The sequence below is a fragment of the Rhipicephalus microplus genome, chromosome 9 (assembly GCF_043290135.1).
Source record: "Rhipicephalus microplus isolate Deutch F79 chromosome 9, USDA_Rmic, whole genome shotgun sequence".
Lineage (NCBI taxonomy): Eukaryota > Metazoa > Arthropoda > Arachnida > Ixodida > Ixodidae > Rhipicephalus > Rhipicephalus microplus.
In genome coordinates, this window is record NC_134708.1 from 70,588,189 (window position 1) to 70,608,178 (window position 19,990).

The 19,990-nt window shown below is 45.7% G+C and overlaps 1 protein-coding gene across 1 annotated transcript in view; it reads left to right on the plus strand.

Annotated features, from left to right (window-relative positions):
* The first annotated feature begins 1,783 nt into the window (after window positions 1-1,783).
* Window positions 1,784-19,990, plus strand: part of LOC119164790 (carbohydrate sulfotransferase 5-like) — a 69,381-nt gene continuing 51,174 nt past the window's right edge. Inside the window, exons 1-3 of the mRNA XM_075873783.1 lie at window positions 1,784-1,934; window positions 6,336-6,471; window positions 7,729-8,606. Coding sequence (XP_075729898.1) covers window positions 6,438-6,471; window positions 7,729-8,606 — 912 coding nt within the window. The 5' untranslated portion in view covers window positions 1,784-1,934; window positions 6,336-6,437. The remainder of the gene's footprint in view (window positions 1,935-6,335; window positions 6,472-7,728; window positions 8,607-19,990) is intronic.

Sequence of the window (19,990 nt, forward strand, 5' to 3'; positions counted from 1 at the left end):
GTGACTATAGTCCACGAAGGAGTTTTTCAAGATGGCTTCATATGCATTGATGCGATTTGATAGTGTAGCGGGAGGAGGCTGTCTTAAACAAGCGGATGATCACTGCCTGAAGGACCACTGTCTAAAGCAAGCGGATGATCTGGCACAATGGTGGCATAACGCAAGTGGATTTGACAAAACTCCTGCAGCAGAATAACATGAGCTGAAAGGCGCCTACTTTCAGCAAGGGTTCCGATGCTTGATGTTTTCTTTAGTAGGCCAAGACACACCCTCAGGGCATTTGCTTGAGCTCCAGTCGGTGATGTATATTGGTTAGAGAAATTGCCTGTATCGCGGGAAGGCTGTAACTTCGAAGACCTTCGCAGAGAATCCTATACATTCGCAACATTGCGTTAACAGAGTAGCCACCGGCATTGCTTGATAAGTGGAATATGCTTGGTAACAGTGGATAGCAAGTGAAATATACGCAACTTTTTCCTTGAGTTTCCGAACGTGAGGAGTCCACATCATTAGCTGGCCGATAGTCACTCCCGCAAACTTGACTTTTGAGGTACTAAATGGGAAAATGTGCTACCTTTAATGTATATCGTGAGACAACACGCCTTGTAAAAGCAATGGCGGCACACTTTTCTGGTGACATCGTTAACCCTCGTCCGAGTAAGAATTTTACCATTGAATTGAGAGCTTTCTGCGATTTCGCTCGTAGAACATGCCTGTTGCAACCACTGCTCCACACATAAACGTCAGTGTATAGTGAGATCTCAACCTATGGAAGGATACACTTCTCTAGTCCAATAAGAGATATGTTTAATAAGGTCGGGCTTACAAAACCACCCTGGGGAACTCCTTTATGCACTGTGTGTGGATCTGTGTCACCTCCTTTTGTGAACATGTAGACTAACCTATGTGTGAGGTAGTCCAAGATCCAGCGATGCGTATGACTCCTTACTCCTAAAGACTTGAGGGCGTCTAAGATAGACTCATGAGTCACGTTATCGAACTTTCCCTCGATGTCGAGGAATACGCCAATAGTGATAGATAGACTGATGAGTCACGTTATCGATTGCTCCCTCGATATCGAGGAATACGTTGATAGGGATGTTGCTGATTACTTTGTTGAATTTTATGTAGCTGACGACATTGACTACATTGTCGATGCTGATGCGGCCTTTTCTAAAGCCTGTATGAATTCTTGTTCATAAGCAACCAGTCTAGGCATATCGGCACCATCTTCTCCATGAGCTTCCCTACGCAGCTGAAAATAGCAATGGGAAGATAAGAGTTGTGTCCTGTGGGAGACTTGCCGGACCTCAGAATAGGAATAACACGAGCTCATTTCCAGGAAGATTAAAGACAGCCCCTTTCCTAGCTGGCATTGAATATGGAAACATTGTTACAACTGATATCTGTTACTGTCGATGAAACGGTGATGGTGTATCCGACTTCAGGCAGTTCGTATACGAGCACGACTTTCCTGTGATCGCCCTCTCAGAGTGCCGAGTGCACACCGGTATACGTCTTCTTGCAACAGATAGAAATTCCGGTCTATTGGTTTACTTTGTCTGTGGCATTGACTTTGTCTTCGACTATCACAGACGTTAGCTTGAGGCAAAAAGAAAAAAGGTTAAACATTCATCGACGTGTTTCCTCGTCTTTAATTTCGAATGATCCGTTACTCAAAGGCGAATAACAAAAAATGAAACCAAATTTGACATTTTTACGCAGAGACATTTAAGAAACAGCTGCGGTGCCAGACGCGAGATGTTTCGCACGATGACTGGACCTTCTGTCACGTTTCCAGTTGGATCGCGATCGAGACTAACAGGTGCGCCCTTTTGTCACCGGATAGGGCTGTTGACATCATGAACGCGATTCGTATTATGATGATCAACCCCTATGGTGTGTGATGCCGCCAAACGCCACCTCCTCTAGTGGTGAGTAATTGAATTCACGCAAGTTTTTGTGGCACACACCTGTTTTTAGTAGTAGTAGTAGTAGTATTTTTATTTACAGTAAGCCGGATACAGAGCTCACTGCAGGGGCAAAGGGCTAAAGGCGAACAGCCTGACAAAGGCCCTTGTCCCTCCGTAGTCCGTGACAGTGCAAAGCTTAAACAATATATATATTCAATACATTGGTTTCAAGCAACCTGAAATTGTAAACACAAAATTCAAACATAAATAGCATAAGAAGTTTACATAACACATTTTAAGAATTAGAGGTCACTCTCGTTATAATTCACAACTAAACAATATCAATAAAACAACTCAAAAACAGACACAAAAATGCATGTGGATACAATGAATTCCGCTGTATACACTCGTGAAATTGACATAGAAGTTTATGAACAATTTAATCATTTGCAGAGGCATGAGACTCCATTACGTAGTTTCGATAGTGTAGACCGGTGGTTATGAATAAGTTCTTTATTTGTTTCTTGAAAGTCGCACTACTAGCCCTAAAGTTCGATTGATCTGCAAGGGTATTTAAAACCTGAGGTACCTGGTAAGCAATACTTTGTTTTCCATACTTGGTTCTTGTTCTAGGAGCTCGTTTCTTTTGTTCTCGCATACTGTAGTGTGGTCTTTCTGTGCAACTTTCTTCATATAGGATGATAGTTTCTTCATTTTGAGGATGATAGTTTAATGATATGAGGTACAATGAACGATTCGCTGAACAGCTTAAAACATCCCGTGACGGAGCACCTACGCATAAATTGCTATGACGCTGCTTCCACGCTTGTGATCTGTGAATCAGGTTTCTTGCAGAGTATTATGGGCGAATTATAGTCTCGGCAGCGCCCGGTGGAAAGCATGACTTTCAGTCATAATTCAAGAAAAACCGAAGGCGTCAGCCTGAGCCACACACACAAAAAAAAACACCACTGCTTCCTCATGGCCTCAGTTACCAACAAGTTACGTGGTTGATAATTCTAGTTATATATAAATTAGTGCTCACAATGGTCTCCTGATGATGATACATATGACAGAAGAGAAACAGGAAACAAGGGAAGGCGAGGCAGGACGGCTAGCTAGACTATGCGGATTCGGCAGCTTAGCTATACATAATGCCCTCGTCTTGCTGCCCTAGCTGTGAAGAAAGGGGAAGAGTGAAACACACGTTTCCAGATCAATGCACGTGCGCTAAGAACATACGTTTCAGATCAATGGATGTCCACTATCTACGGCGCATGTTGCCTGAGTGCCCAGTATGTAAACAGCCAATTGAGGGAGATTATTTTGAAGACTCATTTCTTTGTTCGGCACAACATTGGTTAAAATCTGTAGATATTCAAGAAAGGAAAGTATAGGGGATCTTAATTATATTGTTTTAAGTGTGCTGTTGTTTGTCATGAAGATTGAAAAAAAATCGCAGCATATCTACGGAGGGAATGATGATGAGTGGGGCGAAGCTGCGAATGGTTTTATCGGCAAACCGTGAATCATACGCTGGCCGTATCCATCCATCCATCCATCCATCCATCCATCCATCCATCCATCCATCCATCCATCCATCCATCCATCCGTCCATCCGTCCGTCCGTCCGTCCGTCCGTCCGTTCGTCTGTCCGTCCATTCGTCCGTCTCTCCGTCCAATCGTCCGTCTGTCCGTCTGTCTGTCCGACTGTCTGTCTGTCTGTCTGTCTGTCTGTCTGTCTGTCTGTCTGTCTGTCTGTCTGTCTGGCCGACTGGCCGGCTGTCTGTCCATCCGTCTGTCCGCATGTCTGTCAGTCCATCCGTCCAACCGTCCGTCACTTCATCTAGTGAACATTTCAAGTAACCCCATCTCGCATGTTTTCATCATATACAAGTGCCGACATGCAGCGGACATTTCAAGAACTAAAACAAAAAGGGGCTAGTGCATACATACAATATTACGATTTTAGCGAAGAAAACTGTCTGCAGCTCCATCACATGTGAAGTTAAACACATATAACATAGTAGTGAGGCCGCTTATTGAGTATGGTAATATTGTGTAGAACCCACACCAAAAAGAAATTATACAAAAACTAGAAAGTGTACAAAATAAAGCATTAGGATTTATATTATCGAAGTACTCTCGACACCAAAGCGTAAGTGCACTTAGAAAGGAGGCTGCATTGTCTACGCTTGCGTGTCGGCGTGTTGTGGCAGCACGGAAGTTTTTTTTTTTTTTTATGGTCTATCATGCTCGACCACATAAACATAAACAAACAAGACTACGTGCAGACACTGCACCGTCACACCATCAGAACCTGTCACAATAAACACATCAGGCCTTATCAGGCCAAAGGCGACACGTTTAATCATTTTTTTCGATGGGCTTTTGAAACTTGGAATGCTTTACCAAGTGAAATTGTGGAATGCCGATCTGTGGATGAATTTATTACAAAACTGGAATTCTTTCTTGATTGTACGTAGGCATGTACTTCATGAGGTAAATTTTTGCAGAAGCTTGTCAAATGTATGGTGCTTCTTGATGTGTGATCCAATTTCTGCATTTTTTGCGTTGTTCTTGATCTATTACTGAAGCAGTATCTACTGAGGCATTGTGTGATCTGCTTTCGTTTTGTTTATCTTATTATGTTCATGCTCATGTATACTTTTCTAACCACTTTCTGTATGGGCCTGTACAAAGGCCTACAGTATAGTTAAAAAAACCGGAGACCCACGTCCTTGAGAGACACTAAAGCAAATAACAATTTACGTCAGAGTAAAGGCTCAAAGTATGACATATAAAACGACACATTTGTCAACAACAGTGGCCTACTTATTGAGAAATTAAGGTAAATGCACACGAACGCAAGCGCCGCAGTAGGACATATTCAAAATGATCCCGATGACATTAGACGGACCACCTACAATTAATCACTATTAATGAATGTAACTGCACTAAATAAAGAACCTTCCGTGCATCGAATGACGCAATAAAATGCTGCTTGTTCGTTTCTGTTTGATTCAAGGATAAAAGAACCACTGGACCTTACTATAGGAAATGGCGCGAGTGGTTCAAAAAATCAATTTTTGCGTGGTTATTCTGGACAGGTGGTGCCATCTAGCGGGACGCAGTTAAAACAAAGGCGCCTGCTATCTCGAAGCCAATAGCGGGAAATTGATCAATGGCCGTTGTTGCTGCTGTGGCCCCTGATGCTTTTGATCTGCTGCTACTAGCGAAGCAAAGCTCGGCAACGTTGTGCTTGGCAACAGAGACGTGAGTCGGTCCGGTTGGTCCGCTTCTTGAGGCGGATAATTTGAAGTGCATTAATCCGATGCGAAGCCCTAACACGTGATTTCGTTTCAAAATAAGCCCTTACTTGTCACAAAAGTAACCCTACAAGGTTTCTGGACTGCCATTTCAACAATCAACGCCGACCTAATAGTTGACTTTAGTGTCTTTTTAGGAAGTGGAGGAGAAGACAGTTTGCCCCAAGCGGGTACCACACCTGCTAACCCCCGACTACGCGCCTGACACTCCCACCGAGCAAGTGACATCTGTTAGAGAACACGCAAAATGCTCGACCAAGACTCTTTGACTTTCTTACGGATGCTCAGTACGCACAACAGGATGAATAATCCTTGGACAGGGGGTCTTCCTAGAGTGGTTTTATTCTCTTCAAGTGCAGCACAAGATGCACATCACCTTGTGCTGCCGAAGGCCGCGCCGGCCGCACAAGATTTTCCGTTTCATCCGCTGGTTGAAATGTAGGATCCAGCGAAGCCTTCAGTTGCTGTTTTTTTTTCATCCAGTCAAGCCTTAATCTTCTGAACTCGTGCTTTATTATGAGAAAACATACGTATACTGAAGAACTTAAGGACTCAAAAAGCAAACGTGGCATTTGTTTCATCGATTAATGTGGCTGTCGAATACGTATAAGAATCAGAAGTTCCGTGTTTTTTTTTCTCCGATTATGAAACTCGCACCGTAAGTTTTCAAACTTAAGTCATAAATGCCCTGAAACTGCTGACTTGAAACAAAACGTAAATTTATATCATAAATATATACATTTCACGGATGACAGTATGAACAGGCTGATGCATAAAGAACTATTAACGCATCCACAAAGAAATACCGCGAAGCCTTTTCATTAATTTACAACTTCGCTCTGCATAGGCTGCAAACGCATCGTACTAACCATATGATACTGGTGTTTCGTTCTGCATATTCTACCGATATTAATGCAGTGACATATGTAGGTTCAAAAATATATATACGGAAGTGAGCTCCCACGACATATGTAGGGTCTTTCTTCCCATGACAGTTCACACATTTTAGATTAAAAGTTTGCGTCAAGAATGACGTAGATATTCTCCGTCATGCTTGTTCTCCCTCATGCGTCTTTTTTTTTTCTTTCTACAGCTCGCGATAGGAACATAGCGCTTTTGCGTACAGTCACATGATTTTCATCAATTCAAAGCGTCTGTTAAGCCGAAAAACTCCCTGACTCCTTCCATTGCGTACATGACAAGCAAATACAGCCAAGTGCGTGCAAAAGGTGAGTGGTGAGTGAACAGCCATACACGAAACGTTTATCGCTAGTGCCTCTATTAGTTCCTCGGACTTGCTTCTCCTTTCTTCGCCATGATGTTCTGTATAAGGACCAAATTGGTTACACCTGCCAAATAAATCAACATGAGAGAGGAGACAAAACACAAAGTACCGCCGGATCAGTGCTGAACCAACTATCTTGGTGTTGTTGTAGTGCGCCTTTCGTTCTGTCTTTGGGGCTTATTATTTGCCCAGACAAAATCACTCCTAAGCAAAATTGGTAATGCCTCCCCGAGCATCGTATTTTTTTAATGTAGAATTAAAAGTGCTCTAGGAAAGTCTGTCGCACAAGGAGATCATGGTGAAGTTTCAGAGGCACGGCTCCGAGTATGCAGAAGGAAATGCGCACTTTGGCCAGCCGGCCTTGGTCGTGAGCATCGTATGTTTGCATGAGATTAGCCCATGTTTTCCGCGTGTTACACTGCAATCGCAGTTTTCATCGAAGCCATAGACAGCAAAACACAGTGGTCTTTCCTTTACATTGATGAACTAATGGAATAAAGCGGACAAGGCATTCTGTGATAGAGTGGCCATAGCATTGTGAACGTAATATTGACCATGCTGATTATTTGCCTGAATAAAATAGAGATGCCTATGTAGACGCCCTAGTGATACACACCATATATTCACTATCGTTTATATGCTCTATAAATTCATTCACTCATTCATATCAAAACTTAATTGACAATATTACTCCTGCCAGTCTTTTCAGACCGAGGTGGGCCGTGTTCATTGTCGGGCCGAACTTCAGGGTGCCCCTGCGGACCCTCTGGACAGCTTGTAGTTAATCTTAATATCATAAGCTTCATATCATCTTCTGCCAGTTAAGGCAATTATCTTAGGGGTCGGCCACAGTGACGAGACAGCCCACAGGCATGTGCCTCATTTTAATGATGCCATCGTGTGTGTAACATTATTTCGCAATTTTACTTTCTTGTTGAATTTTATTTGAACATTTTCGTGGAGTAAATAATCCTAGTGCATAAAAACTGGAGGTAACAGAAAATAAATATCTAAAATTCATTCACATTCACCACAGCAAAAAAAAAACACTTTACTTTGTCAGAACTTGAGTGCATCGAATAAGAAAACTTACCAATTGCTTGAGTTGCTTATCGTCCTACAAGTAAAAGGCATTGATAGCTGCTGCAATAAGACAAGCTGATATGATAATCAAAGTTCTAACGTCACCTTCTCATTTTAGCATGGATTCGACTGCTGTGGCTGCTGGCTGGAATCCTATTAGGGACAATGGTCTACCTCTTTGGGTACGAACCGAAGTATGGCTCTTCGTACCCCTCTCGGAACAGCCGCGTTCACACGATTACAGAGGTCGCTACCCTCGATGGTCATCACCTTCATCAGCCTACAGAAGAAGAAGAAATAAAATACGTCCCGACGCCCATCGACGTTTTCACAAGCCCCACTCCACCTTCGAAAAAACCCGACCGTGTGACCAAGGTTACTCTAGGACATTCATCTGTGATCGTGACTACAATGCCTTCGAAAATAGTTGAGTCAAACACTACAACTGCCACCCCGATCAGTGCTAATGTGACAGCGACCCATTTATTAAAACATCTATCAAGACATAGTGCACATGACCACTCTAATACTACATCACTGTCCACAGCTTCATGGAACAAGACAAACACCTCATTTCACAATAACATAACGAAGTCTGTGAAAGCCATGCTGCTGAAGCAGTTCGTAAACACCTACCCGCAACAAAAACCCTCGAAAGTTCATAGGATACTGGAAGTCGCCTACTTCCGTTCTGGATCCTCCTTCTTAGGCCAGCTGCTGTCGGCGAATCCTCGGACGTTCTACCACTTCGAGCCGCTGATGACGTTGCCCATCGGTAACCGGCTCTACGGCGAACAGGTGCCGCGAGGGCTTGATTACATCACGGATTTCTTTAACTGTGATTTCACCAACCATTCGGACCACCTTCGGCGGGGCATGCAGAACCTGCACCCGTTCAAGCAGAACACTTACCTGTGGAGCGTGTGCAAGGGCGTCAAACGGGTCTGCCTCGATCCCGAATTTCTCAACGCTGTGTGCAAGGTGGCAGCGATGCAGGTAAGGTGAGGTGGTAGAATTCACTGACAAGAATTTTCATTAATGGTACTCTGTCAGGCATGTCACCTTCCCAATTCAAAGGGCCGAGGGACCGCACAACAAGTCGGCTAATGTTGGCAGTAGCACTGGTAACTTTGCCCAAGTTAGTTAGCTATGTATAAGTCAATAGTGAAATAGATCAAGCCCAAGTTGGCTAAGTTTTATTAAATTGGCCTGCAAACATAAGTTTTAACCACTCTAAAACCTTTGTTTTGTTAAAGGTCAATGAATAGGTTACCACCTTGAATGGGAAAGTGCTTTATGCCAGTTTCCACCAGGACAGCAGTGACATATTTCTGTCGCAGAATGACGTCGAAAGCACACACACGTTCAAATGGCAAACGAAAATTTTCCTCAATTGGACTTTTGCCGTTACCGTCACACAACACACACGCACACACACACACACACACACACACACACACACATATATATATATATATATATATATATATATATATATATATATATATATATATATATATATATATATATATATATATATATATATATATATATATATATATATATCAAGAGAACAAACGGCGGTAATGGATATCATAGTTGAAATCGAGAAGAGGAAATGGAAATGGGCCGGGCATGTAGTGCGTAGACAGGAGAACCACTGGTCATTGAGGGGTAACTAACTATATTCGCAGAGAAGGCAAGCGGGTTAGAGGGAGACAAAAGGTTAGTTGAGCAGATGAGATTAAGAAGCTTGCGGGTATAAATTGGCAGCAGCGAGCACAGGACCGATGATGATGATGTGTGGCGCTTTGTGGCGCAAGGGCCAATTGATGGCTAAAGAGCGCCATTTCTATGAGTAGAGATGCGGACAATGATATGTTGCGTGGCTGTATAGGGGCCTTAATATTCCTCCCGATAAGGCGGGTAAAAATATAAGTATTAAGATCATGACAGTGGCGTGAAATGCATAGTAAAAAGGGTGACAAAGGTTTAGATAATAAAAACATGTAAAAATATTTGGCACTAGCACAAGTGCCTCATCAGCGCCCTTGTGTCCAAGGGCTGCGAGGCAAGTGCTTTTAAATGTAGTCACTGCAGCAGCAACCTCTCTTGAGAAGTCACGCTACGCAATGCCTGGGTATATCACATGGTAAAAACCGACATCCCTTAAAAAAGCTAGCAATGATTTATGGGTGAAAAGTGGTTCCCTACCGACAAACACTGCGGGGTGCAAGGGTATATGTTGTCGGTAGGGTAATGGGAAGTGTTGTCTTCGTAGAGTGTCTAATGATTTACGTTGGATTAAAACGTGAAGAACTGTTAATGCCTCACCACATTTGTCACACAATGGTGGATCGCAACCGGACAAAAGATGTGTGTGTCGTGTATGTGTGTCCTATCCTGAGTCTTGTTAGTGTTACCTCTGCTAGACGTGATTTTGATACTGGTGGCCAATGGCCAAGGTGTGGCTTGATACGTGTAGCTTGTTTTGTGTGTGTCTATCCCACTTGCTCTGCCAGTAGTCCCTGAGCTTTCGTTTGAGAGACGGCTTAAGATCAAGGGGCGGGATTCATATGGGTGTGGTGGCACTGATTTCGTGGACGGATGCAGCAAGCTGATCCACCATAGCGTTGCCTTGAACCTCACGGTGCCCTCGCACCCAGCACACTACAACATGTTGGTTGAGTGTGTAGAGTGTGCATAAAATGGAGTAAAGTGAGACGAGGACAGGGTTTTTTTTTGTTTTTTAAGACTGTGCAGAGCCGTTACCACACTGAGGGAGTCTGTATAAATTACTGCTTTTTGTATTTGTAATTGTTTGATGTGTTTAGCTGCCACAAGTATCGCATAAGCTTTCGCTGGGAAGATACTTGTGCCTGGATGTAGAGGGCCAGCATCCGAAAAGGAAGGGCCAACAGCAGCGTAAGACACAGAGGAGTTGGACTTAGAGACATCTGTAAAGAACTCAGGACGTGTGTATTTGTGTTGCAGTTCCAGGAAGTATGTTCGGATATGGGCAATAGGCACATGTTTTGTAACTTCTAGGAAAGACACATCGCAGTCTATAGTCTGCCGCTGCCACGGTGGCGGGTATGCTGCAGGAGCCATTAAACTGTGTTCAAGTGACACAGTGTTCTCGGCTAGACCATTCAGGCGAGCTGAGAAGGGCTGCTTCATCGAAGGCCTGTTTCGAAACAGAATGGAGCTCGACAAATCAATAATAGTAGAGTATGAGGGGTGCTTCTTGTCTACTTTCACCTTAAGAACATAAAAAAGGACATGTAGGTTCTCTGCAGATGAAGCGACCACTCATTTGACTCAACGTAAAGGCTTTCTACGGGGCTGGTGCGAAAAGCACCCGTACAATGGCGGATGCCCAAATGGTGCACGGGGTCCAGCATCTTCAAAGCACTTTTAGTCGCAGACTGATCGACAACGGCCCCATAACCTAAGTGGGTGCGAATGAGGCTTCTATACAAATTCATGAGACATTGCATGTCACTAACCCACGTAGTGCGTGACAACATTTTTAAAACATTCATGGCTTTTAAACATTTTGTTTTTAAGTACTTGATGTGCGGAACGAAGGTCAACTTGTTGTCCAAGATTAGGCCTAATAATTTATGCTCGGCATTTACAGACAGACGTTGACCGATCAGTTCCATGTTGGGTTCTGAGTGCATGCCTCTCTTTCGGGAGAACAAGACCCACTTGCTTTTTAGTGGGTTCAGTCGGAATCCGTTTTCCTCTGCCCATTTGGAGACCTTGTTTAAACTTAACTAAAGCTGCCGCTCACACATTGCCAAGTTCCATGACTTGAAGCCAAGCTGAACGTCGTCGACATATGTAACAATAAAACATATTGCGGGGGATGGACAGGTGCAAGGAATTCATTTTGATAATAAAACGTGTACAACTAAGTACACCACCTTGCGGCACGCCTGTTTTCTGGACAAATGTTTGGCAGAGAACACTGCCCACACGGACACGGAAGGTCCGATTGCACAAGTAACTCTCGTATATGGAAAACATTCTACCACGCACGCTTAGGCGGGACAGGTCTCTTGGAATTACAAAGCGCCATGTTGTATCATAAGCCTTTTCGATATCGAGAAACACAGAGAGAAAGTATTGTTTAAGGATGAAAGCGTCTCTGATATTTGCCTCGATACGAACAAGGTGGTCTGTGGTGGATCTACTCTCTCGAAACCCCCACTAAAATGGGTCTAGCATATTGTTTGTTTCAAGGAAGTGTACAAGTCGGCAGTTTATCATTTTTTCGAAGACTTTGTAGAAGCAGCTTGTAAGTGCAATAGGCCTATGACTCGAAGCTAATGAAGGGTCCTTGCCCTCTTTCAAAATGGGAATAATAATAGCCTCTTTCCAGAAGGTAGGAATAGTGCCAAAAAAACAGATAGCATTGTACAAACAAAGTGAGGTTTTTCGCGTTTCGATTGGTAGGTTTTTTAACATTTCATACACCACACGGTCAGAACCTGGGGCAGAAGTACTGCAGGAGTTTAGAGACGTTCGGAGCTCAGCTAGGCTGAAAGCTTGGTTATATGCCTCGTATCTAGTGGATTTGTGTTCTAGTTTCTGCTTTTCTATTCTTGTTCTGTATTTTTCGAAAGTGTCAGTATAGTGGTACGGGCTGGACACCCGTTCGATGTGTGCACCGAGGAATTTTGCCTGATCTTCCAAGGTATCACCCTGAGTGTTTACGAGTGGAAGTGTGTGTACTTGTTTTCCTGCTATCCTACCAACCATGTTCCAGACTTTAGCGTCGTGTGTGTGAATTGATCCCTGACCAAAACTTCTGCCAGCTTTCTCTTCTGGCCTGCCGACGCCTTCTCCTGCCATGAGACTTTATGTTCTTGAAGGTGTCAAGATTTTCGGCTGTCGGTGAGTTCCGAAGCAACCTCCATGCCTTATTCTGCTCCTTTCGCACATTACGACACTCAGTGTTCCACCATGGAACATGCCGCTTGCCGGGCTGTTCAGATGTTTGTGGGATGCATTTGGCTGCTGCGTTAATAAGGAGAGCTGTGAAGTACTGCACAGCTTCATCCATGCTTAGCCCACATATGTCAGTCCAACATAACTGAGCATTGTTATGAAACTGTTCCCAGTCGGCTTCATTTATAAGCCATTTGGGAACTCGTGGAGGACATTCGTATGATGTTTGTGTACTCAAAACGACAGAAAAATGGTCATTTCCGTAGGGATTATTTAGAACTATCCATTGGAGTAATCGTACAAGTGAAGGAGATGCGATGCTGAGATCTATGAAAGAGTAGGTTTTGTTGGCAAGGTTATAATATGTTGCCCCTTTCCTATTCATCAGACAGGCACCGGAGGAAAAGGAACTGTTCAATGAGACAACCTCGTGCGTCGCAGCGAGAATCACCCCATAAACTGCTATGAGCATTCAGGTCACCAAGGATCAGATAAGGTTTGGGTATTTGGTCTATTAAGGACTCGAATTCTAGTTTTCCAAGACGATGGTGTGGGGGTATGTACAGAGAGCAGATGGTGACGAGATTGTTGAGAAGAACTGCTCGAACAGCCACTGCCTCTAGTGTTGTTTGCAGTGGTAAATGTGTGCATGCTACTTTATAATTAACAATAATGGCTACACCGCCGGATGATGCCGCAGCATCATCTCTGTCCTTTCGGAAGAGAACATACCGACGCAAAAAATTCGTGTTTTTAGATTTTGAATTAGTTTCCTGTACACACAGCACTTTCGGCGAATGTTTGCAAAAGAGCTCTTGAACATCATCAAGGTTTCTAAGCAGTCCTCTGACGTTCGAATGTATTATTTGTGTTGCCATATTGGAGGTAATGTAGTGCTGTGTGTAAGGAACAATGGGTGTGTCTGCTTCTTAAGCTAAGCGTTAAGACTCAAAGAACAGGGCCGTCGCCGGGCCCCGTTATTGGCTTTTTATTTCTTTTGGCGTGCCCCAGGGAGCTACGCCGATCTTTCGGCACCAGGGGTACCGTGGTGTCCATTGCCTCCTTAGAGGCACTGCGTGCCCGCATTTGCGAGCTGATTTTTCGGGCTTGGGGCCTCGCCTGGTGAGACCAGGCCTTCATATCAGCGAACCCTGGGGTCTCCTTCCCCTCGGGGGGCGAAACCTTTGGTCCTCTCGGGCTAGAGGTCGAGGGTACCTCCTTTGCTGCTCGGATACCCTGGCTGCTGCAAGAGCTTGCAGCGGCCGTTGGTGTGGCCGTGGGGACGAGTGGCAGGGCAGCCTTGGCTGTTCCCACCATGGGTGGGGGCATTGGCAACCACCTGGGCACACTGTGCCAGGCATAGGCAGTTGCCGCAGGCCGTTGTAGTGCTGCCCCCTGTTGCACTACATCGGCGAACGATGCTTTGTTTGTGAAAAGACCAGATGCTTGTTGACGGGCTTCTCGGAAAGTAATGTTTTGTGTGATTTTGATTGTAGGAATTTCTTTTTCCTTTTTCCTTGTTGGACAGGTTCGGGAGTATGCAGGATGGGTACCATCACAGTTTGCGCAGTGGGCCCCATCCTCCACCTTACACTCGTCCGTAGCGTGTCCTGTGGCACACGTTCCGCAGGTGAGTTGGCCGCGGCAACTCTGAGAGCCGTGACCAAAACTTTGGCATTTGAAGCAACGTTGGGTCTGGAATGTAGGGTCTCACATTCAACTTCAAGTATCCTGTTTCGAGATGTTCAGGCATGGTACTGGTGCAAAACGTCACAATTATGTGTTTTGTTGGGACTTCCTTCTTATCACGCCTAATTTTGATTTTTTGTACTTGTGTCACCTGCTGGTCCTTTCAGCCCTCGAGGAGCTCACCTTCAGTCAGGCCAAGCAAGTCTTGATCAGATACAAAGCCTCGGAAAGTGTTGAGTGAGCGATGTGATGTAATTGAGATAGGAATGTTTCCAAACGATTCTAGTTTCGAGAGGTTTTCATACTCGCTCTGACTTTTTATCTCGAGGAGGTGATCCCCACTGGCCATTCTTGTAGCCTGGTAACCTGGGCCAAGTGTAGTGGTGAGGCATTTGAAAACAACGAAAGGCGAAATTGTTCTGGCGTTCTTTTAAGAAGTTTCACAGTGGATTACATGGTAGCGGGGAAAGGTTTCTTTCGGTTTGCTGAAATAGTTGCAAAAGTCTTAGGTGTGCCCTCTCTTCGAGCGAGGACGATCGTGGAATGAAGGGAGGGAAGAAAAAGCCATAAACTAAATATCAGTTCGGCAGCCATGCCAGCCGCACACCATGGAGCCCAACACGGGGACGTGACAAGTCCTAAATATATATGAGGCCTGTCAACGTCAGCTGTACAAAGCCGCTATAACCAAATATATTGTGCCCTAGACAGAGCACATACAGAATGTTAACCCTTGCCGCCAGGAAAAATCGGAAGTAAATGGAAGAGAGAAGAAGACAGGATAGATATAAAGACGAGAAAAGACTAAGATGTAGAGAGAAAGAGAAATAGGAAAAGGAGACTACCGATTTCCCCTGGGTGGGTCAGCACAGGGGTGCCGTCAACGTGAAGCCGGGGCCAAAGCGGTGTGTTGCCGCCACTGGGTGGCCTTAAAGTTCCAATCACCCAGCATTAGCTCAACCCCCAGGACCCCTTTTCCCCGGACATGGCAAAGCCACGCACGGCTAGGCGTGGGAGGGAGTCGAAACCCTGCCGTTAGCTCGGGTCCGTGGTGTCGCTACACACCAAACGCCTGCTTTCGCAGATGCCCCTGCGGGGGAGCACAGTACCGAGTTAACTGGCGGAACATGGCAGAGGCCTTTGTCCTGCAGTGGACGTAGTCAGGCTGATAATGACAATTAGATAAATAAATAATATATATATATATTGTAACAACGAGCTGGGATAAGATGGTTTTATTTACTGGAGGTGAACGATGGTCGCTTGCGGCAGCACACTGCGATCGTGCTAAGACTCTTCGTCTTCTTCTCCTTCTCTTCTCTACTTTTTACTAGTCTTCTACATTCCCCCGCAAGCAGACGAAGCCCTAGGGCGAGTTTTGATGCACAAAAAGGGTAGAAAGGTTTCAGGCGAGCAACGTGAGTGAGCTGCGTTCTGCTCGATCGTAGACCATTGGACAAAATACAAGCTATTACGTAAGTGAGCTGGCTTAGGCGGTCCAAAACTACAAATGGGCCTGAATATCGTGACAGAAGCTTTCGACGCAATCCACGCTTGCCATGTGGTGTCTAAAGTAACACCAAGTCACCTTTTTCGAATAAAACCGGTTCGTGATGGTCGTAGTATCGTTCCTTCGAACGACGTTGAGAGGCCAGAGTACGAAGACGAGCGATTCGACGGGCTTCTTTTGCGAAGCACAGGGTGCTTGATACAGAGTCGTCATTGTGTAGAATGAAGAGTAAGAAAGTGTCTAGAGGGCTTAGTGGCAACCTGGCGTACAACAGATAAAATGGACTGAAGTTCGTTGTTTCATGTTTTGCCGTGTTGTACGCGTTCATGATAAAAGGCAGCACTTCATCCCAGTTCTTATGATTGGAAGAAACGTACATGGCAAGCATTTTGGTCAGTGTTCTGTTTGTTCGTTCAACGAGGCCAATCGTCTGCGGGTGATACGGTGTGGAATGACGGAACTGTGTCGTGCACATGCGTAGTAATTTTTCAATGGCATCAGTAGTGAACTGGCAGCCATGGTCGCTGATAATAACACGCGGTGGGCCATGGCGAAGGACCACGGAGTGAAGCATGAAGTCTGCGACGGATGCAGCGGTAGAAGAGGGAATAGCTGCGGATTTGGCATACCGCGTAAGATAATCTACGCAGACGATTATCCAACGTTTCTTATTGTTAGATAACGAAAATGGACCCATAATGTCAATTCCAACTTGTTCAAAAGGTGTGCTGGGTGATGTTAACGCCTGAAGGGGAGCTACAGCTGATGTAGCGGTGACCGGGCGCTTGTGACGTTGGCACGTCTCGCAGCTGGCGACGTAACGCTTCGTCGTTTCGTACATCTTGGGCCAGTAAAAGAGTTCCTGCGTGCGGTTCAGCGTTCGTATGAAGCCGAAGTGACCGGACGTCGCATCGTCATGCATGGCACGTAGAACATCGGAGCGAAGGCTTTCGGGGACAACTAGAAGAAAACGTGCTCCCGGCCTGGAGTAGTTAGTTTTATAAAGCAACTTGTCTCGGACCGTAAAGCGACCGCTGTGTTGGGAGGCACGTGCGGCGGCAAAAAGAGGAGGCAAGTTGAGATCGTTGCGTTGTTCTCTCTGGAAATCAGCCGCGTTGGGGAACGTGCTTGTAACAGCAGCAAGGCAGCCGTCAAAATTCTCAGCATCAAAGTCGGTAGTCGCAAGAAGAATCCGGGAGAGGCAGTCTGCGTCAGCGTGACGACGGCCACTCTTGTACGACACCGTAAAGTTGTACTCCTGAAGTCGCAGCGCCCAACGTGCGAGGCGGCCAGAGGGGTCACGCAAACCGACCAGCCAGCATAACGAATGGTGATCCGTAATTATCTTAAATGTTCTCCCGTAAAGATAACCACGAAACTTCAGTATGGCGAAAACAGCTGCCAGGCATTCCTGTTCCGTAAATGTGTATTTGCGTTTTCAGATTTGCCCAGGCAACGGCTGGCATATGCCATGACATGCTCTGCGCCATTGTGACGTTGTACAAGCACCGCGCCTACACCGACACCACTAGAGTCCGTGTGGACTTCAGTCGGGCAAGATGGATCGAAGTGACGCAAGAGTGGTGCTGACGTTAATACAAACTTAAGTTGTGAGAATGCGGCGTCCCACTCTGGTGTCGAGTTGAAGGTTGCATCCTGTCACGAGATTTTTGTCAGCGGGTACACGATCTCCACAAATCGTGGAACAAAATGACGAAAATATGAGCATAGGCCGACAAAGTCAGCGAAGTTCTCGTGCGGACTGCGGTGATTTAATAGAGCTCACTGATTCTATCTTGCGAGGATCGGGTCTGACGCCATCCTTGTCGACCAAGTGCCCCAGCACGAGAGTTTGACGTTCGACAAAGCGACATTTTTTTAGAATTCAGAACCAGCCAACTTTTTCGATGCAGTCGAGAACAAGACTGAGACGGTCGTTATGTTCCTCAAACGTACGTCCAAAGATCACAACATCGTCAAGGTAGCACATGCATATCTTCCATTTTAGACCACGTAATACTGTGTCCATAAATCTTTCAAAGGTGGCTGGAGCATTACAAAGGCCAAAAGGCATGACAATAAATTTCAATAAGCCATCCAGAGTTATGAAAGCACTCTTTTCTTTGTCGCCGGGTTCCACAGGTATTTGCCAATAACCTGACCGCAAATTAAGCGTTGAAAATAGGAAGTGGCATGCAAGCAATCTATGACGTCATCAATCCGCGGTAAGGAATATACATCTTTCTTCGTCACAGTGTTTAGACGCCTGTAACCTACGCAGAATCTTCAGGAACCATCCTTTTTCCTGACAAGAATTACCGGAGTTGCCCTTGGGCTGGACGACTCTTGCACGACACCTTTGTTCAGCATGTCATTTACTTGTTCGGCGATAACTTTGCGCTCAGAGGATGACACTCGGTAGGGCTTTCGGCGGATGGGGTGTGCGGAGCTGGTGTCTATTCTCTGACGAGCGTGGGACGAGGGTAACTGAAGGGGTGCATCTCTATGTTTGAAGTCGAAAGCAGCAACATGCCGGGAAAGGACCTGCACCAGCGCTTGGCGTTCCGTCGTAATGAGAGTCTTGCTGATCATAGCGAGCATTAGATCTTCATTATGGCGAATATCACAAGGAGAGGAGGAGGTGGGGAGGTCCGTAGCTATTGCTGCTATCGAGTTGCATGAGGCTTCATCAAAGAGAGCTATCTTCATGCCACGAGGAAGCACAACTGGCGTGGCAGAAGAGTTCAGTGCCCACAATGTTGCTACTCCTTTTGTCATGCACACAACAAAACAGGGCACAAGTATGTCCTTCTTAAAACAGTCCTTGCGTAGAGGCCCTACTACGAGGTCAACACAAGCATCATCAACCGCTGTGGAAGAGACTCGAATGGGTGTCAGGCACCAAGATGGTGCTATCACTTCATCAATCACACTGAGTGTGTTCCTGTCTTCGCCACGGTAGTCTTCTTCGGAAAGTGACGGTAGAAACAAATTGTTTAGTGCTATTTCCCCCTACCACAGTCAACGGAAACACCGCATTGCTCCAGGAAATTGATACCAAGAATGACATCGTGCGAACAACGAGATAGAACCAGAAATTCTGATACAAATCCTTTTCCAGCCAATGAAACACTGACAACACATACACCAAGAGGATTAAGCCACTCGCCGCCTACACCACGAAAGGTAATTGTATCGTCCCATGAAAACATAACTTTGCGACCTAAGCGGTTTCTGAAGGCGAGGCTCATCACAGACACACTCACCCCAGTGTCAACTAACGCCATCGTCGGTATTCCATCAATCAACACATTCACTTTGTTTTTGATGATAACAATAGGCAGAGGTATATCTTGCAAAGACCATCCGGCGACCTCACCTCCATTGGCCGCGGATGCTACTTTCCTGGTGGCGGAGAAGAACGACGCAGAGGAGACGGCGAGTGACGAGAACGGTTGGATGGTGGTGTCAAACTCCGCTCGGATGCTGGCGAATCACTGCGTCAGGTCTCACGCGAAAAACGGTTCCTTGGAAACAAGTCGGTTGTCCGCAGGTCATATGAAACACAGGGTCTTGGTGACGAAGACATGGATGATGTACTTCCTGATTGGCGGCGTTGTTGGCGGCAATGCCGAGCGATATGCCCAGTGAAAACACAGTTGTAGCACACGGGAGGGTCACGGTTTATACTATATTCATTGTAACGAATCCTGGGCCGCAGCTGTCGGCGAGGAAGTTCGTTATCACGCGAAGAACGGGTTTCTAACACTCTCTGGAATCTATTGTATTCGTTGTAAGTTACATCTTGGTTGTAGAGGTTGGTACTGTCCTTGCCGCAGCGGGACGTAGTCCGACTGAGAGTCCTGAGTATAAGAATGCGGCTGTGCTCGTCGTGATCGTGCGTCATAGGCAGGGCCTCTATCGTATAGACGCGGCTGATACTGAGGTGTGGCATCAGAATCCTCAAAGCCCTCCGCCACTCGGTACGAGGAGAATGAAGCAACGTTTCGCTCGAACTCTGGTGGCTTGTAGGGGGAATGAGTGCTTCGGTGGTTTGCCACTTGCGCGTACAGGTCGGGCTCTTCACGTACTATTTGCCGGATTGTTGATGCAAGATCAAGCGCCTGGTTGCTGTCTATACTCGCGATGGTCGTCACATTGGGTAGCCTGCCGAACTTCGGCGTGATGGGCCTCGTCTTTAGTTGCTCAAAAGTGCGGCAAT